This window comes from Carassius gibelio, chromosome B16 (genome assembly GCF_023724105.1).
Source record: "Carassius gibelio isolate Cgi1373 ecotype wild population from Czech Republic chromosome B16, carGib1.2-hapl.c, whole genome shotgun sequence".
Classification (NCBI taxonomy): domain Eukaryota; kingdom Metazoa; phylum Chordata; class Actinopteri; order Cypriniformes; family Cyprinidae; genus Carassius; species Carassius gibelio.
In genome coordinates this window covers 18801275-18821005 of record NC_068411.1, presented here as the reverse complement: position 1 = coordinate 18821005, position 19731 = coordinate 18801275, and the positions used below count along the sequence as shown (strand labels likewise).

The 19731-nt window shown below is 36.5% G+C and overlaps 2 protein-coding genes across 2 annotated transcripts; both read right to left on the bottom strand.

The window, feature by feature from the left end:
- Positions 1–210: 210 nt before the first annotated feature.
- On the bottom strand, positions 211–9714 carry cdh17 (cadherin 17, LI cadherin (liver-intestine)). Its single transcript, XM_052578209.1, has 19 exons — positions 9616–9714; positions 7559–7621; positions 6855–6950; positions 6561–6695; positions 5968–6106; positions 5709–5867; positions 5421–5579; positions 3948–4147; positions 3697–3825; positions 3401–3545; positions 2692–2901; positions 2525–2601; positions 2226–2417; positions 1873–2117; positions 1376–1506; positions 1059–1277; positions 841–951; positions 618–734; positions 211–528 (listed from the first exon to the last, which is right to left on the bottom strand). Exons 2-19 carry the CDS (start codon positions 7601–7603, stop codon positions 440–442), a joined length of 2598 nt encoding a protein of 865 aa, XP_052434169.1. The 5' UTR covers positions 7604–7621; positions 9616–9714; the 3' UTR covers positions 211–439.
- A 2161-nt stretch (positions 9715–11875) lies between these two features.
- Positions 11876–14517, bottom strand: gem (GTP binding protein overexpressed in skeletal muscle). Its single transcript, XM_052578228.1, has 4 exons — positions 13815–14517; positions 13077–13153; positions 12790–12994; positions 11876–12606 (listed from the first exon to the last, which is right to left on the bottom strand). The coding sequence occupies exons 1-4, from the start codon at positions 14128–14130 to the stop codon at positions 12329–12331; spliced, it is 876 nt and encodes a 291-aa protein (XP_052434188.1). The 5' UTR covers positions 14131–14517; the 3' UTR covers positions 11876–12328.
- Between the last annotated feature and the right edge of the window lie 5214 nt (positions 14518–19731).

Genomic DNA, 19731 nt, shown 5'->3' with positions numbered 1-19731 from the left:
CTTACTTGCGCTTCACGCTTTGACACTTGCGTTTCAGATCGTTAAAATAGGGCCCTATATATATATATAGTCAAACAGGCAAAAATGTTGTTGTCATTCAGTGATTTTTATGCCTTCTTACACTGCAGCATTTAATAGAACCTGACCTTTGACCTGCACGAGACATTTTCTAGGAGTAAAGTCAAACAAAAACAAAAAACATCACATGGATAGATTTTTACACATTTTATTTGATTCTTGGACAATGGGGAATAAATATAAGATTTACATTTTTATAGTTTTAATCCATTTGAAATATGACAACATACTGTACACAACATGTTTTAAATTCCAAGCTTTAACTTTACTAAGTAAAGGTGTGTGTATGTGGAGGATCTGGATGTCAGTTTGCCTGGGTTGTGCACTGAGTTATGTTTACAGTTGACATGTTATCCTGACTCTAGAGCATTGCTTTAGCCTCTCCAGAAGTTGCTGCTCTATGCTGATCCTTCTTCTTGATTCGGTAGATGACAATGATCAGGAACAGACCTGGAAGAAAAAAAACAAAAACATTTTCTCAGTTTGCTTCTTTTTAGTCTTAAATATTAATACAGCAAAATGCAACTTATCAGTCTTACCGATGAAGCCGAATGTTCCTGCCAGGATGCCGATGGTGCCGCTCATGCCCAGCTTCCAGCTGTGAGCTGCTGGCTCGATGTAACAGTAGCCCAGTTTAGTGCAGTTACATATACGCACTAAAAAAAAAAGAAAGAAAGAAAGAAATCTCAGATGAGATGTTAGACCATCATGCTAGATGTTAAGAGTGTTAAATATAAAATAAAGAGGAAGGAAACAGTTTACCATCAAACTTTTGAGTGATACCCATCCCAGCTTTGTCTTTGATGTTGATGGGAACAATGGCATTCATATCAGTTGAGGGCTTCTTCTTCAAAACCAGCCGCGCTGAGGTTCCTGCAGATGCATAAACAGGTTTACATAGTTACAGCAGTAAATTAAGTAAATACAAGTCATACTGTGTGTAAGACGTTTATTTAAAAATATATATATATTTCACTCACCATCCAGAGGTTTGATCTCAAAGTTTGGTGACTTGCGGTTAAGGGAGAAGGTGAAAGGCTCTCCATAGGGGTCGGCATCCTTATCTACAGCAGTGAGTGTCAAAGGGGTCATATCCTGGACGCAGATGAAGCCCTGTGTCTTCTGCAGTATAGGGTAGTTGTCATTCACATCCTGCAGATGAATATCCACCTTCATCTCAGCCTCCTGCTTGTCCCCCTCTGAGAGGAACAGAAACAGACTGTAGTATTTACCAAATGACACTCACCTGGAGTGACGCCTCACCAGTCTAGTAAGCAATGATCACCTGATTTCTCACCTGTTTCATAAGCGATGAGTGTGAGAGAGATCTGCTCCACCGTCTCTCTGTCCAGAGCAGCTTTAGTCTTCAGCTCTCCAGAGTCAGCGTCCAGCTCCAACCAGTTATGTTCATCACCTTCCATCTTAAACCTGACAAAAAGAACATATGCAGGAATGACATAAAAGGCATTTAAGACTGCTATTAAAATGCTAAGTTTCACTGGCTCCCAGAGATATTTTAAATAACCTACAGTGGAGTCAAAAAGTCTTCGAAAAAAAAAATAGTATTTGTTTTTTTTTTCATAGTTCTAAGTAACCAAGGTGGGATTGTATAAAATGTTACAAGCGTATACAGAATTAAACTGAAATATTGTTTCTTTCATCAGTTTCAACATATAAGAGCTGGAACAGAGATCTTCATTAAACTTCAGAAGTAGATGTATCAAAGCCCTTTGAACAAACACTTTCATCTCCTATATGATCTGATTATATAGGAAATATAATGCGAAGCATTACTTGATAGTCTTTCCCTCTGGATCCTTGGCTTTAGCTGTCATTATTACGGTTCCAACCGTGATGTTTTCTGGAACGTTGACGTTAAGAGTTTCAACGTCAAACTCTGGAGGCTCGTCCACATCCACCAGCTGAATGACAACAAATGTGGTGGCATTTTCATCATACTCCACTCCTTTGATCAGGGGCTCAGGATTACGGGCATTGATCTGAAGGTTGAAGACGCTCTGGAGCTCGTAATCCAGTGGCTGCAGATTGAGAATATCAAAAAATAAAGAAATGCAAAAAGCATAAAACAGAAATGTAAACAGTTTTTGAATTTCAGCATGTTTTCCTCATGAGTGACGTCTTGTTACCCGAGCAATGTAGACTCTGCCCTCTCCAGTATCTTCATCAACCTCAATGGCTAAGAGGTTGTGTGGGTCTCCAGCAGCGATGTGATACTCCACCCTAGAGCTTCCTGTTCCTGGGTCGTCTGCATCTGTGGCTTTGATGGTGAGCAAAGTGGTTCCCACTTCAGCTAGTTCAGGAGCACTGTGGGACCCGTACTTCAGTAGGGAAGAAGGTGGTTATGAATCAGAGCAGAGATTAATTATTCAATAATCAACAGGGAGAAAGCATGTAATTAATGTAAGGAGTAAAATAAAATATATACATCTTTTTTCTCGAAGACAGGGATCTCGTTATTAATGTCGATGACCTTGATGATTGCTTTACATTCCGTGGTGTAAACTGCAAACAAGTGCAAAAGTTAAAGAGCACATTCTTCTTAAAAAAAAAAAAAAAAAAAGATAAAAACATTTGAGTTCAGGCTGTGTTTACCTCCATCAGTCACATTAATGGTGAGCTCATACTGAGACACCACTTTCCTTTGTAAGTTTTTATTTGCCAGCTTGATTTCACCATTGTCGATGGTGAACATTCTGTCGAAAGGCTTGGCAGGCTTCTGTCTGATGAGTGTGTAGACTAATAATGAGTTCAGTGTGTTCTCCTTATCACTATCATGAGCAGGCAGAACCCCAATTTGGTTACCTAAACAAGATATCATATAATTAAACATTTCAAGATCAAAATTGAAGGACAATGATAAAACAGTTAATGAAATACTAAAAGAGAAAGTGGGATCCAAAAGTCTGAGATTCAAAATCTATTTCAAATCTTGTAAGAATTCGTTTTAAACAAACATTATGACATAAAATACAAGAATGTTAGAGATTTTTTTTCTCTTTACAGTGATAATGTAATCTCATTGAAATTTTGAAAACGACAAAAATGAAAATGCCATGTTAAGAATTTACAAGACTTATGCAGATTTATTTATTTATTACTGTTTAATAAAATATATATAATTAATAAAAAATGTATAAAAGAAGCCTTTTCACCAGAGGCATCAGACTTTTTGACCCCTCTCTATGCAGTTGGTCAAATTGTGCTATGACATGCACCTGGTTTGAATTGATGTAATGTGAGTGTGTGTGTGGTCCAGGTAACCTGTGTGTATATGTGTTTATAAAGGGTCTCACATTATTACCTATGGGCTCATTCTCTTGCACCTCAAACACAGCTTCATCACACACAGGACGGTTATCATTCACATCCTCCACCTCCACATGAATCTCCATGGGTTTTTCCAACTCAACACCCTGTCCATCTTCTGCCAAGACCACTAAAGTGTACTAAAACACACACACATACATGTCAAGTTTAAAATGCAACACGCAGTTTTATACAATAAGTAATAAAGAGTGAAATATGTTGAAGCCCCAATGTAGTTTACAGACTGATATAAATTATTTCCTCTTTCAGATCAGTTTCTCAAGGATTTACCATTTCTTTCTCTTCTCTATCCAGAGGAGCGGTAACATGAATTTCTCCATCTTCATTGATGGTGAAGGGGAAGGAAAGCCTTTCTTTCTGTACCAGTCTGTACAATGCGGTGGGATCATTTGCACGGACCTAAAAAACAAACAATCAATAAATAATTAAATAAATAAAAATAAAAATAAATAATGTAATTCATCATTCAGATCATAATAATGAATAACAAATAACATTATTGTTTTTAGATCCAGACTTACTGTGGTAAGATACATAGGGTATTCCCCTTCCAAATTTTCTCTGATGGTGATTGGTCCAGGGCTGACCCAGAGGTTTTGAATGACAGCTATGTTGACCCGTGTCGTGCTGCTCAAAGCGTTTGGAGCTCCGCCTCCTAAATCCTCGACACGAACGATCAGCGCATAGTCTGGATCTTGAAGAAGATTCGCTCCTCTTCTTTCTGCTCATTCAATATAAACACTCATTCATTTTTACTGATTCTGAAACAATGAAATAATGATTAATGATTCATGTTGCTTATTTGGAGCCGTTAAATTTACTCAATGTAAGTTATTAATATGACACTATTATTTATTGAACTGTTTATCAAACTCGCAGTTGTGCTTTAACTCTGAATCAGTTGATCCAATTGCTTTTAAAATGATTCACAGTTTCAGAGATCTTGAAAAACCATAGGCCTTCGTCACCTGTAGGCTGAAATGGTGTAAATGAAAAAAAAACTTCAGTCAGAGGTTCAGTCAGTAAATTATTAAATTATATAGTAAATTATTATTCCACAGCTTGATGCAATCTAATGAAGTGAAAGGCCTGCACATTTCTGTTGGTCACATGATGTTCAGTGGTGAAGTAATCTGGATTAAATCCAGCCTGGTTTCTGAGACCACAGTAATCTGCACTGATGAGGGCTGAACTGCTTGAGCTCAGTTAATGACTGTGTTTTTATTTACAGCATGTGGTACGTTCCACACACCAGAGTGAATGTAATTACAGAAGGGGTCATTCATAGACATTAACACAGCAGTTTAATCTGAGTGTGTCTGTGAGAGCACTATAATCAGTACGGTTCATCTCAGCCTCATTCTGAATGACATGTTCTGTCCTCCCTCATGCTCTCATTTGCTCAAAGAGGATCACAAACAGAGGAGACAGAGCAACATACTGCTTTCATTTGGCCCATTTATACATTTCTTAATCAAAGTTCTGTTATTTATAGCAAAATGGCAGTAAACAAGTCTCTGAGTCTGGCATGATTATGTACACAACATAAACTGCTTTTCAAAATACCCCGGAATCTATGGAAGCTGGTTTTCACCACAGAAAAAAAATGTATCTCACAATTCCAATCGAGTTTATATCTCACAAGTTTATGAATTAATATCTCACAGTTTTTCTTAGAATTCCAATTACATCATGCAATTCTGTTTTTTTTTTTTTTTTTTTACCACAGAATAACAAATGGGGCTTTTTATCTGATAATTTAAACTCGCAATTGCACTGTGACTGTATGGTTTTTTTTTTTTTTGCTTGTTTGTTTGTTCTTAAATATCAATTTTAAAATCATTCTGATGGTAAGTTTGGTGAATGGGTAAAAAATTCTGTGAAAACGGTGGATTGCTTAATGCTCTGTAAATACAAGTTCCTATGTTGCAAAAATAAACAAAACTACATACAGTTGCGTTAAATAACATGATCACGTGTTTTTTTGTTCTCACCAGCACGTTCGATGCATGTGTAAAAGGGATTGTTCTCCAGAGGGATGTTGTTCCTTGGAACACAGTAGTCCTCAAACTTCTTTTTCAGGACATCAGGACTGCCACGGACCTCCCCGCGGCTGTATGTTACAGCGGGCCTGGCCCTCAGAAACTCTGCTCCTGCAAAACACCAGAAATACACACGTTCATCTTCTTTTAAAGAGAAATACTGGTTTGGCATTAAACAAAACATATGCACAACATATGGGTTTTTCTGAATATCTTTTTGTTCTAAATGTGTTGACATACCTTCCTCTGTTAGAAAGATATCTCCACTATCCGGGTTAATTCCAAAGTAAAAACCATTTCCAGGATTTGGGATTTGGTTTACAATGCTGAATCTAAGTTGGGCATTTAATGTGTCGGGATCGTCTGCATCGGTAGCAAACACCTGCAAGAATGTAACTTCTGCACGCACACAAGATTAAAAAGAGAATTAAAGGTGTGTATATTTTAATTTGAAGAGTTTAAAGTTTCAATGTCCATTGATAATAGGTGTGTCTCTCACCTGCAGGTGAATGCTCTCTAACATGAGCACTGTACTGACTCTCACTAAAGACAGGGTGGTTGTTGTTGACATCCACAACTTGCAATACAACTGAGTAAGGCCCATCAACAGTTTCACCATCTGCTGACTGTGCTTCAATCTAAAGAAAAACACACACATGTTTAGAAATGTTTGTACTGGAATTTACATTTAGATGTCAACACATCTCAGTTTTTATTAATTTATACAATTATAATTAAATAAAATAATGTAATATATTAATATAATCATGTTAACTAATAGACTACAATGGAATATCTGTTTCAAAATTATTTTCATACAACAGAACCATTTACAATGAACTACTAAATTTAATACAGTGATTTAATATAGTGAAAAATATATAGTGAGGAGGATTTAAAATATAGACTTTCCATATACAAAATGTTTAATGTAAAACCATGTAGCTAAATATAACACATGGCCATGTCGCACTTCAACGGTGTGCTTTGTGCTTACTAGAAAAGTACAATGTAGGGATTTTGTATCTTCTTAAAGACCCAGGTGCTTGCATGTTATGTGTGATATATCATAATACAACACTAATAAATTACATCTAGATGGTGGCTTTTATCTTGGCTCCATTCCAGAGGTTGCTCCAGGAATAGCCAGCCGTCTGAAGAAATACTGATCTTTCCTTCGGTCTCTCCGCTTACATGATACGTCTCCGCTTCCTCTGTTGATGTAAACTGAACAAAGAAAGCATTTCTAGTATATTTTCAAACAATAAATTCTAAATACTACTGACAACAGATGTTCTAATAAAAATGTAAGCATTATGTCTGTCTTCATAACTAACCCGTCTGTGAAAATGAACCGTAGAAACACAAAAAGAGAGCCTGTGGTACCTGGTAAATGGGATAGGGCACAGGTGTAGCCTCTGGCACATCTAAAACTAGATTGTCTAATGGCCCCTTTATGTCCTCCAAACCAATCCCATGAGCCTGAGAGAGAGAGAGAGAGAGAGAGAGAGAGAGTGAGAGAGTGAGAGAGAGAGAATTATGAAGCCATATGAAAAATAACACCCTAAGTCACTGAATTCAAAGTCAAAATGCAAAAATCACCATTATAGATATAAGCATATTGTCAACTGCTATATTGTCTGTTATCAATCTTGATCTACATCTAGATCAATCTAGTCATGAACAACATTAGTGGCCAATATTCTTTCTGAGAATGCGATTTCCCTGCATATTAATAAAAACATTTGACCACACTTCTTAATATATAACTGTATAAAGATGTTTTATTACTAATTTGTTGTCTTACTGCAATATAAAGTCATTTATTCAATATCAAGTCAATTATCCATTAAACCTATCTGTGCTTTGAAGGTTGCTGAATATTTGCCCACGTCTGTGGATTATTTATGTAGAACAAATGATTTAACTTTCCGAATGAATCCAGATTATGTCTCTTTGTCTTTGACTGATTAATGGAGTGTGGGCAGAGAAATGGACTTCAGCATAGTTACTCATTTATGGACTGAATAAAAGTTTGTAAGGACACTACAAGGTCGCCACGTTAAAATCCTGGTCGCACACACACTCACAATGCTGACGAGAAGGGTCAAGTGTAGCAAATGTGCACCTCTCATGGTCCCAGGCAACAAAACCTGGTGGAAAAGGAATGACAACATGTGAAACAGTGCCTTTAATTGAAAGGACCTTTATCATAGTTACTGCAAAACCATTATAATTTACAGGAGTGACATTTATTTGCCAAATAACTTTATCAGATGACTATTTCCTGACATGACGGCCCCTGCTGTGCAAACAGAGCAATGAAGTGAAGCCACATGGTGTGACAAAAGCCTAATTACAAATTACCCATCTGCTTCTTTAATGTTAAACTTCAGTCAATGATTATTAACAACACATACTATTCAACCAGTCCTGAGTAACGTTTCAGCAATATAAAAGACGATTTTCTTTCCTATGTGTGTGCATGGGAATTTTCTGTTATTTTCCCCTCTGTTATCAGACTAATCTATGCATATTTTGTCGGTCCCTCTGTGCATATCATATGCATAAAAATAGTGCATGAGTGGCATTTGATGGTGACATCATGACTCTCGTCATGTGGCGCTGTGTGTGTGTGTGTGCATCCCAGTCCATAAAAAGGTTATTTAAAGGTCACTTGGCATTCAAGCGTGGGCGGTGCCTCCTGTACCAGACAGTGCTGATAATGTGTGCATGTGTGTTTTTGTGTGTCACTGCTGTATCACAGTTTATCAGATTTTACAATGTCTGTACTGACAGATATATTACAAAGCCAAGACTTTTAAATATGAAATATTCTAGATCCACACATCTGAAAAAAGGAAGGGGCAAAACACTCAAATAAATGTTCAAGAAAGAAATGTGTGTTTATGAATGTGTATATTTATACATCTATACAGTATATATATTATAGATCGATTTTTCAGGGTCTTTTCAGGATTCAGATCACCAATACAATATCAATTCATTTTATAATTAAAATTAAATGTTAACTTTGTTGGTAAAGGCAAACAAAATACTGGTTTCTCAGTTTAACAGTCACATCATTCAAGTAAACATGGAACAATTATTAAACACTTAGTAACTGAAAGTAAGTTGCAGACCATGGATCAATAAAGGAAGTTGTTTACAGGTGTGGTTCCATACTTCAGCCTTCAATAAACATATTTATCTAGATAAAAAATAAACAGATTTATCTAGAACTGTATCACTGATCACACACATAATGTGTAGATAGATAAAGATCTCTATATTAATCTGACTGTGTAAGTCGCAGTGAGGGTTCCAGAGTAAATTAAGCAATGTCGGCAGTTTTAATGCAATAATGTATTGAAATAAGAATATGGTTAAGTGGTTTACTGTTACTGGAATTTGTTTTTAGGTTATATCGGTCAGATCTATTGTGTAAGACAGACACACCTTGCGACAGATGTGACACAAGGTGACATTGAAGTTAATGTGACCTCTGATAAACTACTTTAGTTCTTTTATATATTAATATACAGATAAACTGGGTGATATGATTGTTTCTTTTTTATATCCTCGTGTCAACATATTTAATAAATCGTGACGTTCTGGTGCATAAGCTGAAATCAATACTCATGTTCTGCTATAGATATCAGCTCAAGCAGTAGCAGTCATAAGAATTAGAGTAAAGCAGTTGTGAACAAATTCTTTCATAAGTTTTTGACTTTTTAAATTCTAACAAGAAATAAAAATGCAACAATAATTCATTAAAATTAGTCTAGATGGCTCTAACTACGGTGAAGTTTCTAGTATCAAGGAACAGGAGGCCCAGACTTGTGACCTCTGATGACATTCTGACAGTAAAAGACCAAAAAACATCATAGATACACGTTCATCTAGCAAATGTGCTCAGAAATATGTTCGCACCTACAATGCTTCAGCAAGTTTCGATATCTTTAAATGCCCTTCCACATAAGCTTGTGAACACCCTTCTGAACAACTGAGCAAAGGCAAACACGATCATAACTCAACACAGGCCTCGAAAGCAACATTTCAATGTAAATGACATATCAGTAACTAATAACACACTTCTAAAATCAGATGAAACTTGCTAAATGCAAACTTCAAAAGAGACACAGACCTGTCAGCAGAGCTCCTCTCCTCAAAAGACTGAGCGTTTCAGTCTCGAAGTGCTTCCTGCTTAAGTCAAAGTTTAACTCTGCTTTATTGAGTCTAATCATTATCTACTGATTCACCGCTCAGGGGAGTGGACTGTAAATTGAAGCTATTTTATGGTACCGTTTGGCGAATACTGTACAGGATTGGTGGATGTGTTAATGTGTAAACATCAAGCATTTAATTAAAAGGAGACAAAACAAAAATGCATCAAAAATCTCCCTCTGTATTTAGGGGCCTTACTTCAGTCATTTCTATGCAAGATGATAAGGACAAAGCAGAATTCTGAGGGCAAGCTTGGACAAAAAGAGAAAAATATATATCTGAAAACAAGCTGTGTGACAGATGAAAATCACAGTATATTCATACAGAGCGTAAAGGTCACCTTCACACAGCTGTGTGCTCACAATCTTGAGTAATACAGGCCAGCAATCTTTGATCCTTGCTCTTTTGACTGAGTCTTGCATGGTTGTGCTCCATGTTTCTCAGTTTCGTCTAAATCTGAAAATGAATACATCAGATAGTACTTCTGAGCTATTCAGCAGTGACACTTGAAAATAGACTTGATTTACTTACTCTAATATTGTTTTCTTCCAAACCTGCATGGCTTTTCTTTCTTCTGTGGAACACAAAAAATGATGTTGTTTTAGACCCCATTAACTTTCGCTCTATTGACAAAAACAACTGAAAACATTTTTTAGATGTAATCTTTTAAAAATACGACCACAGAAGGATTTGAAACATCAAGTTTTACAAGTTTTACACTTACATAAGATAAAGCAAATATGGATATGAATACTTCTGAAGGTAGCACTTTATTTTACAGTCCTGTTCCTCATGTACATACTATGTACTTATTATAGTAATTACAATAACTATGTAATAACTATGTAATAACTAGGTATTAACCCTGAACCTACCCCTAAACCTAACCCTACCCCATGTAGTTACCTTGTGTTACCAGAACTTTCTTAGATAAATACACTGTAAGTACACTATAAATACATGTTAGTACACGTACTGTAAAATAAAGTGCAACCCTTCTGAAAAATCTATGGTAATCACTTCCTGTAAAAGTGACCCCTTCCATGTAAATGTCTCAGGTTAAAGGCACCTTGAATGGTAGTTACTCAAGAATTTCCCATGGTTTTCCATTGACTAATTATTATGCAGTCGTATCAGCACAATGGAGAATAAGTAAGAGGGTAAAGGATAAGTTTAGGAGCGATGATACTTACTGCAGGCACTGGTACTGAAACAGAGAAACCTGCTGCTGCTACTGTGATCAACTATTATACTGCAGGTGAACACATTTTAAGTAACTTTGCAATGTAGATCTGACAGGTAATGGCCACAAAATGAGCAATTCCTGACAAAATGCCAAAAACCATGTCTACTCACAAACGAACAGGCAACGGATGCTTAACTAGCTTCAGTCTTACAGTTTAAACACATCTTCTACATTCATAATCATTTACACAGCAGCGATCACTCATCAGCAGCGATCACACATCAGCTCAATGTGTCGTTCATTTGTCCTTCTCACCTTTGAAGGGAAGGTAGGAGGAGTGTTTCTGAATAACAGGAACAAATGTGTTCCTCTATTACACATACATTCGTCAGCAGGGCTGAGGCTGTAATCAAATATATCCGATATCTGTGAATTATCATTATTTATAAAAAATAGATAAATATAACGATACTGTATGTAAACTGGCAACCCTTATTGATTAGTTAATGTTAGTTAATGCAGCGACAAAAAATGTGCAATACATATGTTACAGAATTACTATGCTAACATAAAAAATATAATGTCATTTATTGTAAGGCCATGTTAACTAGATATTGAATTTAACATTGACTAAGAGTAACATTTCTTTGTTCTTTGATCATTTCAAAAAAAATATTTCCAGTATTAAATATTAAACCCCAGACTTTCAGTGTATATTTAGACTATACAGTATGCCTAATTGTAAACTTGTTAAAAACACACAATCGACATGTAAAAAATGATAATTTGGACATATGTATATCTAAAGTTGTAGTCCCTGACTAATATGTTGTCATATGCACACCATAGGAACAGCTGGTTTATGTTTTTTTATGGATTTATGTTATATGATATACTTTAGCGTGACCCCAGCCGAGAAGACATTACCATAGATATGTAATAAAAGTGCTTTTCCAGATGTGTGCACTTTTGAAAGGACCGAAGTATTTGAGAGTTATCATAAAAAAACAATCTTTTATTTCTTTTGAATGCTATATGCTCAAATTGAGCAAAAGCTGGACAAAATGTTTCACACACAATGTACCACAAAGACGTTTCTCAGTTCAAAAGCAAATCCATCAGGAAAATCATAAAAAAAAGTAAAAGGACCACTTTTAGCGAGATGGGGTTCCCACAAAAACATTTTAGTATTTTATAGCTTTTGAAATGTTGGCATGTGAAACGGACAATGGGCAAGACTAGAGCGTTCTGTCCTTCACAGAGGGAGCGAGAAGCCTGTAATCGATGCTCTTCTACAGCACAGTCTAATATAGACATCCATGGCTTTTTTTAGAAATCACTAAATGGGGAAAAAAACAAACACTTGAACAGATACTTTCCAGAATGTTTGCACCCAAACTTCACACAAATACAATTCAAATCTTCAGACCAATTCAAAGTCTCTGCACTACAGACTCATCAGGTCATGACATGACTTGGACTTGAGTTTGAAGGCTGCTTGCTTGTTCTTCTTCGCAACCATTCTGTTAATGAAACGCTTCGCTTTCTTCGGGAGACTCTCCCGTCGCTTCTGAAGAGAACAACGTCTGGTGAGGTTCTCTGTGCTGTCTCTTCGCAGACGGAGCTGGCGGATGATGCCCTCAAACAGCGGCCAGACATTGTGTTGCATAGCTGCTGACGTTTCAATGAACTTACAGTCAAAGACAGCAGCAGACGAGCGACCCTCTAAAAAATAACAAATAAAATAATAAACGAAAATCCCCAGTGATCTAAGGTAAAACAAAGAGTCATTTATTAATCCCACAAGTGGATCTGCAGATTAAGAAGATGCTACTGGTAGCAGTAACTTTAGGTTAAGAAGTAAAGAAGCACTGAGGAGTTATACTATTTAAGTTCAGAATCACTCACCACTAATGGACACTTCCCTGCAACGAACCAGGTCACATTTATTGCCGACGAGGATGATGGGAGTTCGGTCGGCCTCACGTTGGCGTCGAAGCTGAATACGAAGATCTGATGCACGAAGGAAGCTTGAACGATCTGTTATGGCATAAACTATAATAAAAGCGTCTCCTGTCTGCAAACATCGCTCCTGTGTCCAGCCCCCCTCATCCTGATGGAAACAGAAATCAGAATTTCTCTAAACCTCTTATAAAGTATATTAATTTACATTTCTGATGAACTAAAGGTGTTACCTGTGAGTCCCAGGTGTCGAGTAGGGTAACTGTGGTCCTCTCACCGTCTACTGTTATTGTCTGCTCAAATACTTCACCTGAGAACATTAAAAAGGACAAAGGGTTGAAGGTTATCAATCACGGCCATGGGAAAAACATACAAAATTACAAACTTTATATCTTATAGTGACAATAAAAACTGGTTTATTTGAAGTTTTCTGTTCAATCTGAAGAGGTTTGAACTTGTAGCCTAATAATATTAAATGCTCATTCTTGTATTTATAGAATTATTGCACTTATATTAAATGTTTAGTGTGCACTTCAGTAGTCCTAAAAAGGACTCTAAATAAGCCTTTAAAAATATTTCCCTAAATATGACTTTTTATCAATTTTAGCCCTGGAACCCTAGTTTGAAACTTTGTTTATAAATGTCAAAAAAATCATAAAAGTTAACGTAGATCTCGCTCTCTATGGTCTGGTTTTGACTTTCTAATTCTACACAATTCTCTCTAATTCTAAATGACCACTAGACTAGCCTATATGATTCCAAATTTAAACATTTCTGAAGTTGCACCATTATGATGGGAAAACGTTGAATAGGTGCAGCCTAAACATAACTTCTATATAACAGGCTTAGGTTATATATCCAAATTTCAATCTGAATCTAGAACATCAATGGAACGCCTAGTGATAGTTGGAGTCTGTGAACAGTTGGGAGTACAAAGAGTAAAGGCAAAGTCCAGTTAATTGTCAACATACCTCCATATAACTCGCATTCGCTGCCCATGCTGTCCGATGCTCCAGCGAATATACTAGCGAGCGCGGACTTCCCGACGCCGTTGTCGCCGAGCAGGACAACAGTGAAGGGTCCGACGGAAGTTGGCATCGCAGACTCGCTGGAGAGAGCGGAGTCTGAAGAGGCGGACGAGCAGGAACTGGACCTGGACATACCGATGTCGGGAGGCGCGAAACCATCGCTCAGCAGCTGTCCTCCGTCCGTCCCGCAGATGCTCCACCGGTGCAGGTGATGCTGGACGCGGATACTGTGGCGCCGCATGCTCGCCAGCAGGGTCATTTGTGCAAGTCGACGACAAACGACGGGTGTCTCTTCGAATGTGCCTGCACAAAGAATTGACGAACTAAATCGGACGCTCCAAATTGTGCTCCAATAAAAGATCCAGTCCCATCCAACAGAAACCTGTTCGACAAGATCTGATTGCTCTTGGCTTCTTTGTGCACAATTAAGCACACCTGAGTGAGGATTGGAGCTGTTTGCCCTGGTAATCCTGCACGTCTATATTTTGCGCAGTAATGTGCTTTGGGCTCTCAGTGCAGTTCATGGATATATTAAGGTCTCAGTAGCATTGAGGATTTCCTTGACGTCACTTTTCTCTCCCAATGAGCTGCAGCGGGTCTTTCCTTTCAGCGCCCGATGGGTGTGAGTTCCTCCTGTGCGCATCGAGACGTGATTCAAGACCAGGGACCAAAATTGAGATAAAACCCGATTCAAGGAAACTTGTGGTTATGAAAATTCATTTTTTAACACATTTTATATTTGTACAGTATTTTTTAGATAATGTGTTAATTTCCACTATCCATCTCATCCAAATCCTCAATGCTTCTGAAAGAAACATAGAATCCTTAATCAGTTCACTTAATACTTCTAAAGCGAAAGATGTCTTTGGTATGGATAATACAATGTTGAAAGAATTAGGTTCGTCCTTGCTTATCCCCATCACAAAAATTATTAATCAATCGATTTCTCTGGGGGAATTCCCAAATGCCTGGAAATTATCTATTGTTTCCCCTCTATTGAAATCAGGAGACAGACAAATTATTTCCAATTATAGACCAATTAGTATTTTGCCAGTAATATCCAAGGTTCTAGAAAAATGGGTGTCTCAACAGATTAGGAATCACTTGAATAATTCAGCTTTCTCCCTTCATCCATTACAATTTGGATTTAGGACAAATCACTCCACTGAGACAGCAAACTGTTTTTTTATCGAAAATATTAAATCATTGCTTGATAGGAACAAGGTTGTTGGAGCTATTTTTTTAGATCTTAGGAAAGCCTTTGACACTGTTAATCACAATATTTTATTGTCTAAACTATCTCATTTTAATTTTTCAGATAATGCTCTAAAGTGGGTAGCATCTTATCTTTTTAAACGATCACAAACTGTACGTATTGGCAGCTATCTTTCTGAACCTCTTCAGTTGTCCACTGGAGTGCCTCAAGGGTCTATATTGGGCCCCCTTTTGTTTTGCATGTATATTAATGACTTGCCAAGTGCGTGCCCAGAAGTGAGAGTTCAAATGTATGCAGATGACACTGTTTTATATATACATGGAACATCAAAAGCAGCAGTGGCAGCCAAACTTACGAAGGCTATGGTTAAAATTAGTGAATGGTTAAATCACTGTAGCCTGCAGTTAAATCTTTCCAAAACAGTTGGTATGTTTTTTAGTAAAACCACCAACTCTGCAGTTGATCCGGATATTTCTATTAATGGTGGAAAAATTCAAATTGTCTCAGAATTTAAATATCTTGGTATTATCATTGACTCCAAACTTAAGTTTAATTCTCAGATCTCAAATACTGTTAAGAGAATAAAATTTAATTTATCTAATTTCCGATATATTAGGAATTCAATGTCTACCCAAGCTGCCAAAATGTTTATGCACTCTATGATATTTTCGCATATGAATTATTGTTTGACTACTTGGTCTCAGGCCAACCATTCCGCCTTGCTCCCAATACAGACTTTATATAAACAAACGTTAAAAATTTTTGATAAGAAACCACGTCACTTTCATCACTGTAAGATTTTATTAAAATATAATCTGTTGAGTTGGGAAAACTTGATTAAGTTTTCAAATGGCTGTTTAGCTTATAAAATTCTCAATGACCTGGCCCCACCTCCTCTTAGTGAGTTTCTGAGTTTAAGATCAGAAAACAGTCGTCTCACTAGAGGAACTTTTAGAAGGGACTGTGATATTAATTTCAGGAAAACTGCTTTTAGTCAGTCTGCCTTCTCGATTAAAGCTTCGAAAGAATGGAATGACATCCCAACGTCAGTTAGAGAAATAAATAGTTATAATGAATTTCGCTCTTCTTTTAAAACTTGGCTTTTTAGTATGCAAATTTGTCAACATTAATTTATTTTTTATTTTTTTTTATTTTTTCTGTGTTTCTTTTTCTTTTTTTTCCTGTTACTTTCGGAAACTGTAGGGTCTGTTATATTTGTTATATTCTGTTATGTTTGATTAAATTGTTGTATCTGCATTGTATTTTCAGGTTGCCTGTTGTACATCTGGCCTAGGACTTCAGATGAAAACTAGCCTCTTGGCTAACTCTGGCATATTTTGACTTGTCATGTTAATATGCATTGTCCTTGGAATAAAAGAAATTCATTCAATTCATAGCCCTTATATTTTCTAACACAGTATAAACTGGTCTTTATATGAAAATACACAACTACCTTCATATTTCCGGATAGGGAGCAAGATCTTCATGTAGGCTATTTCGGATTCCTTGGCATCAAGTTTGAAAGCCCCTGATATCCAGGTAACGAACGTTTTGCTAACATCCCACTAAATTATAAGAACATTACTTCAGAATGTTCACAATGCTAAGGAAAAATGCCATATTATCATTGCAAACATTTTGGAAAGGTTTTAAGGTTTCACTTTTATAGTAACAAATGTTAGATGAACATCCAATTAAAACATTTAAAAAAAAACAGAAAAAAAGAAACGTATCATTAACGGTTGTTACAGAAAACTTTTTACAAATGTGAACCTGGACCACAAAACCAGTCTTAAGTGTCAATATTTTCATTGATGTGGTTCGTTAGGATCAGATATATACCCTCATATACAGTATATACACTGAGAAATACTGGGAAGTTGTGGCCTAGTGGTTAGAGAGTTTGACTCCTAACCCTAGGGTTGTGGGTTCGAATCTTGGGCTGGCAATAACATGACTTACGTGCCCTTGAGCAAGGCATTGAACCCCCAACTGCTCCCTGGGCGCCGCAGCATAAATAGCTGCCCACTGCTCCGGGTGTGTGTTCACAGTGTGTGTTCACTGCTCTGTGTGTGCACTTTGGATGGGTTAAATGCAAAGCACGAATTCTGTGTATGGTTCACCATACTTGGCTGAATGTCATGTCACTTTTTCACTTTAAAATCACCTTTAAAGTTGTCCAAATGAAGTTCTTAGCAATGCAAATTACTCATCAAAAATTAAGTTTTTTTATATTTACTGTAAGAAATTTTTACAAAATATCTTCATGGAACATGATCTTTACTTAATTCCTAATGATTTTTGGCATAAAAGAAAAAATGATAATTTTGACCCATTCAATGTTTTTTGGCTACTGCTAAAAGTTTACCCAAGCGACTTAAGAACCTAACCAGAACGTTATCCAAAGTTTGAGAATGTTCCCTGTTTATTGGGTCTGTTTGTCTAAAATGCTGTACAGACTGGATAAAATGAACTGTGAGTGTCATTGTCAGTGACATAATGCAACCTTGATTATAGTCTGCTGGTTAACCAGTTAAGGCCAGGTTAAAGCAGGACACCTAGGCAGAACAGTAGATCCTATTTGGCTCTTCAGGACACCTAATCACATTTAGTATAGACAGACAAACAAAACAAAAGGCATTCTCAGTCACTAGTTTGCTTATACATGTTTGGTACAGCAAATAATATATACTAAATATATTTTAAATCAAGACTTGTACTGCAGAATGCAAATCGCGGTTTGCAACTCTAACAAATCTTGGGATCCCGTTTTCTGTTGAGGCTTGCTTGCTAACACCAATTTAAAGGAAATCGATGTGGCCAATTCTGAACCAAATCAAAACTAAATTCTCATCAAGCTACATCAGTCTCTTATATATTACATGCCATGCAAACAAATCAAGGGTTCAGACAGAGTACAGCAACACAGATGCTCATGCTCTCCATGTCACGCACGCACAAACGTGCACATAAACACGTACCGAGATACAGATTGACACTGACTTAATGCTCAAAGAGGGACAAATGACAGATTATAATGAGTTATTAATGTAATTGCTGGATTATGATGACTGCTTCTATATTCAGAATTGATACAGATGAAGGGATTGGATGGATAAGAGAAATCAGAGTAGAGTGCTGGATTACCTCTTTCATTCATTCACTTCTCTAAGAGCAGATCAGAAATAGGGCATTAGAGATCAGAGAGGGTCAGAGACATAAATGGTGTTTTGCAGATAATATGAGTGATGCACCACCAACACAAAACCAAAAGCGACATGGTAATTTAGGTAGTGATAGCTGAAAAAGCTGATCAGTCAGTGTTTAAGCAGCAGCATCTACAAAAAGGGATGTGAATGGGATAGTGCAATTTGTGTGTGGTGTTGCAGTAAAGTGTGGGTTATGTTAGGTTAGTGCTATGGCCATGAGACCTGAGCTGACCACTGATCCCGAAACAGTAATTGCAGGATCTGGGCCATGCGTCAGGAAAGAAGGAATGAAAAGGGATAAGTTAATTTGGTCTTGGATAGCAAAAACACTACAGAGAGACAGATTAGCAGAATGTCAAGTGTTAAATGACCTGCATGGTCCCCCACCATATTATATATATATATATATACACATACACACACACACACACACACACACACACACAGTTAAACCAAAATCTATTCAGACACCTTCAACATTTCTCACATTATCAGTTTATTCACTATAGTTTAGAAAATGGTAATAAAATATGAAAAGAACTCAAAGCTAGACTGTGTCAGAACAAATGCATCTGGATAATGTCAGATAACTTTGATAGATACGTATGTAATGAATTAGGTTGAATAGCTGTCAGCTGTTAAATTTAAGTACACAATTAGATAATACCAATTTAGGTCAACAGGTTATCAAGCAATGCTTAATTTTGTTCAGTCTGTTGTGTAAAAATTTCACATAAGCAAAACATGGTCAGGTCAAAGTGTCCGAATTTACATGTTTTTGAATTTGCTAATTTTACTGGTAGTCCCTAGTATGAAGAATTTTTGGGTATTATATGTCACAGTTTACTCTATTTTGCTATTCTCACGTACATAAATGATCTATAGTGAGCTGCACACACATACACACACTACTGGTCAAAAGTTTGGGATCAGTGAGACTTTTAAAGTTTTTTAAAGAAGTATCTTATGCTCATCAAGGCTGCATTTATTTAATCAAAAAAACGGTTATCTTGCAAAATGTTGTTACAATATAAACTAATGGTTTCTATTGTAATATCCTTTAAAATATAATTTATTTCTGTGACTCAAACCTGAAATTCCATCAGCAATTTCTCCAGTATAAAGATACACAATATACTTAGCACTGCCTTATATATATATATATATATATATATATATATATATATATATATATATATATTATTTAGATTTTCCTAATTTGAAATAAAAAATATTTAAAAAAGTAAAAAAAAAAAAAAAAAATGTAAAGTTTTGTTCCTACTAGTTGTGTCTTTCATTATTAGATGTACATTATTTCACTAATATCAATCATTTTCTGTCTACTCCTAGCATAAATACAAGCTTTGCTACATTTGCACTGCACAGTCACCATTACATCCTCGACAACCTACAGTATTGTTCAAAATAATAGCAG

Coding starts and splice junctions, on each gene's coding strand:
- cdh17 (XM_052578209.1), bottom strand. CDS start 7,603: ATGAGAGGTGCACATTTGCTACACTTGACCCTTCTCGTCAGCATT. Junction 5,580..5,708: donor TATCTTTCTAACAGAGGAAG/GTATGTCAACAC, acceptor GGTGTTTTGCAG/GAGCAGAGTTTCTGAGGGCC. Junction 735..840: donor TATCACTCAAAAGTTTGATG/GTAAACTGTTTC, acceptor TTTTTTTTTTAG/TGCGTATATGTAACTGCACT.
- gem (XM_052578228.1), bottom strand. CDS start 14,130: ATGACCCTGCTGGCGAGCATGCGGCGCCACAGTATCCGCGTCCAGCAT. Junction 13,154..13,814: donor CGAATGCGAGTTATATGGAG/GTATGTTGACAA, acceptor TAATGTTCTCAG/GTGAAGTATTTGAGCAGACA. Junction 12,995..13,076: donor TCGACACCTGGGACTCACAG/GTAACACCTTTA, acceptor TGTTTCCATCAG/GATGAGGGGGGCTGGACACA.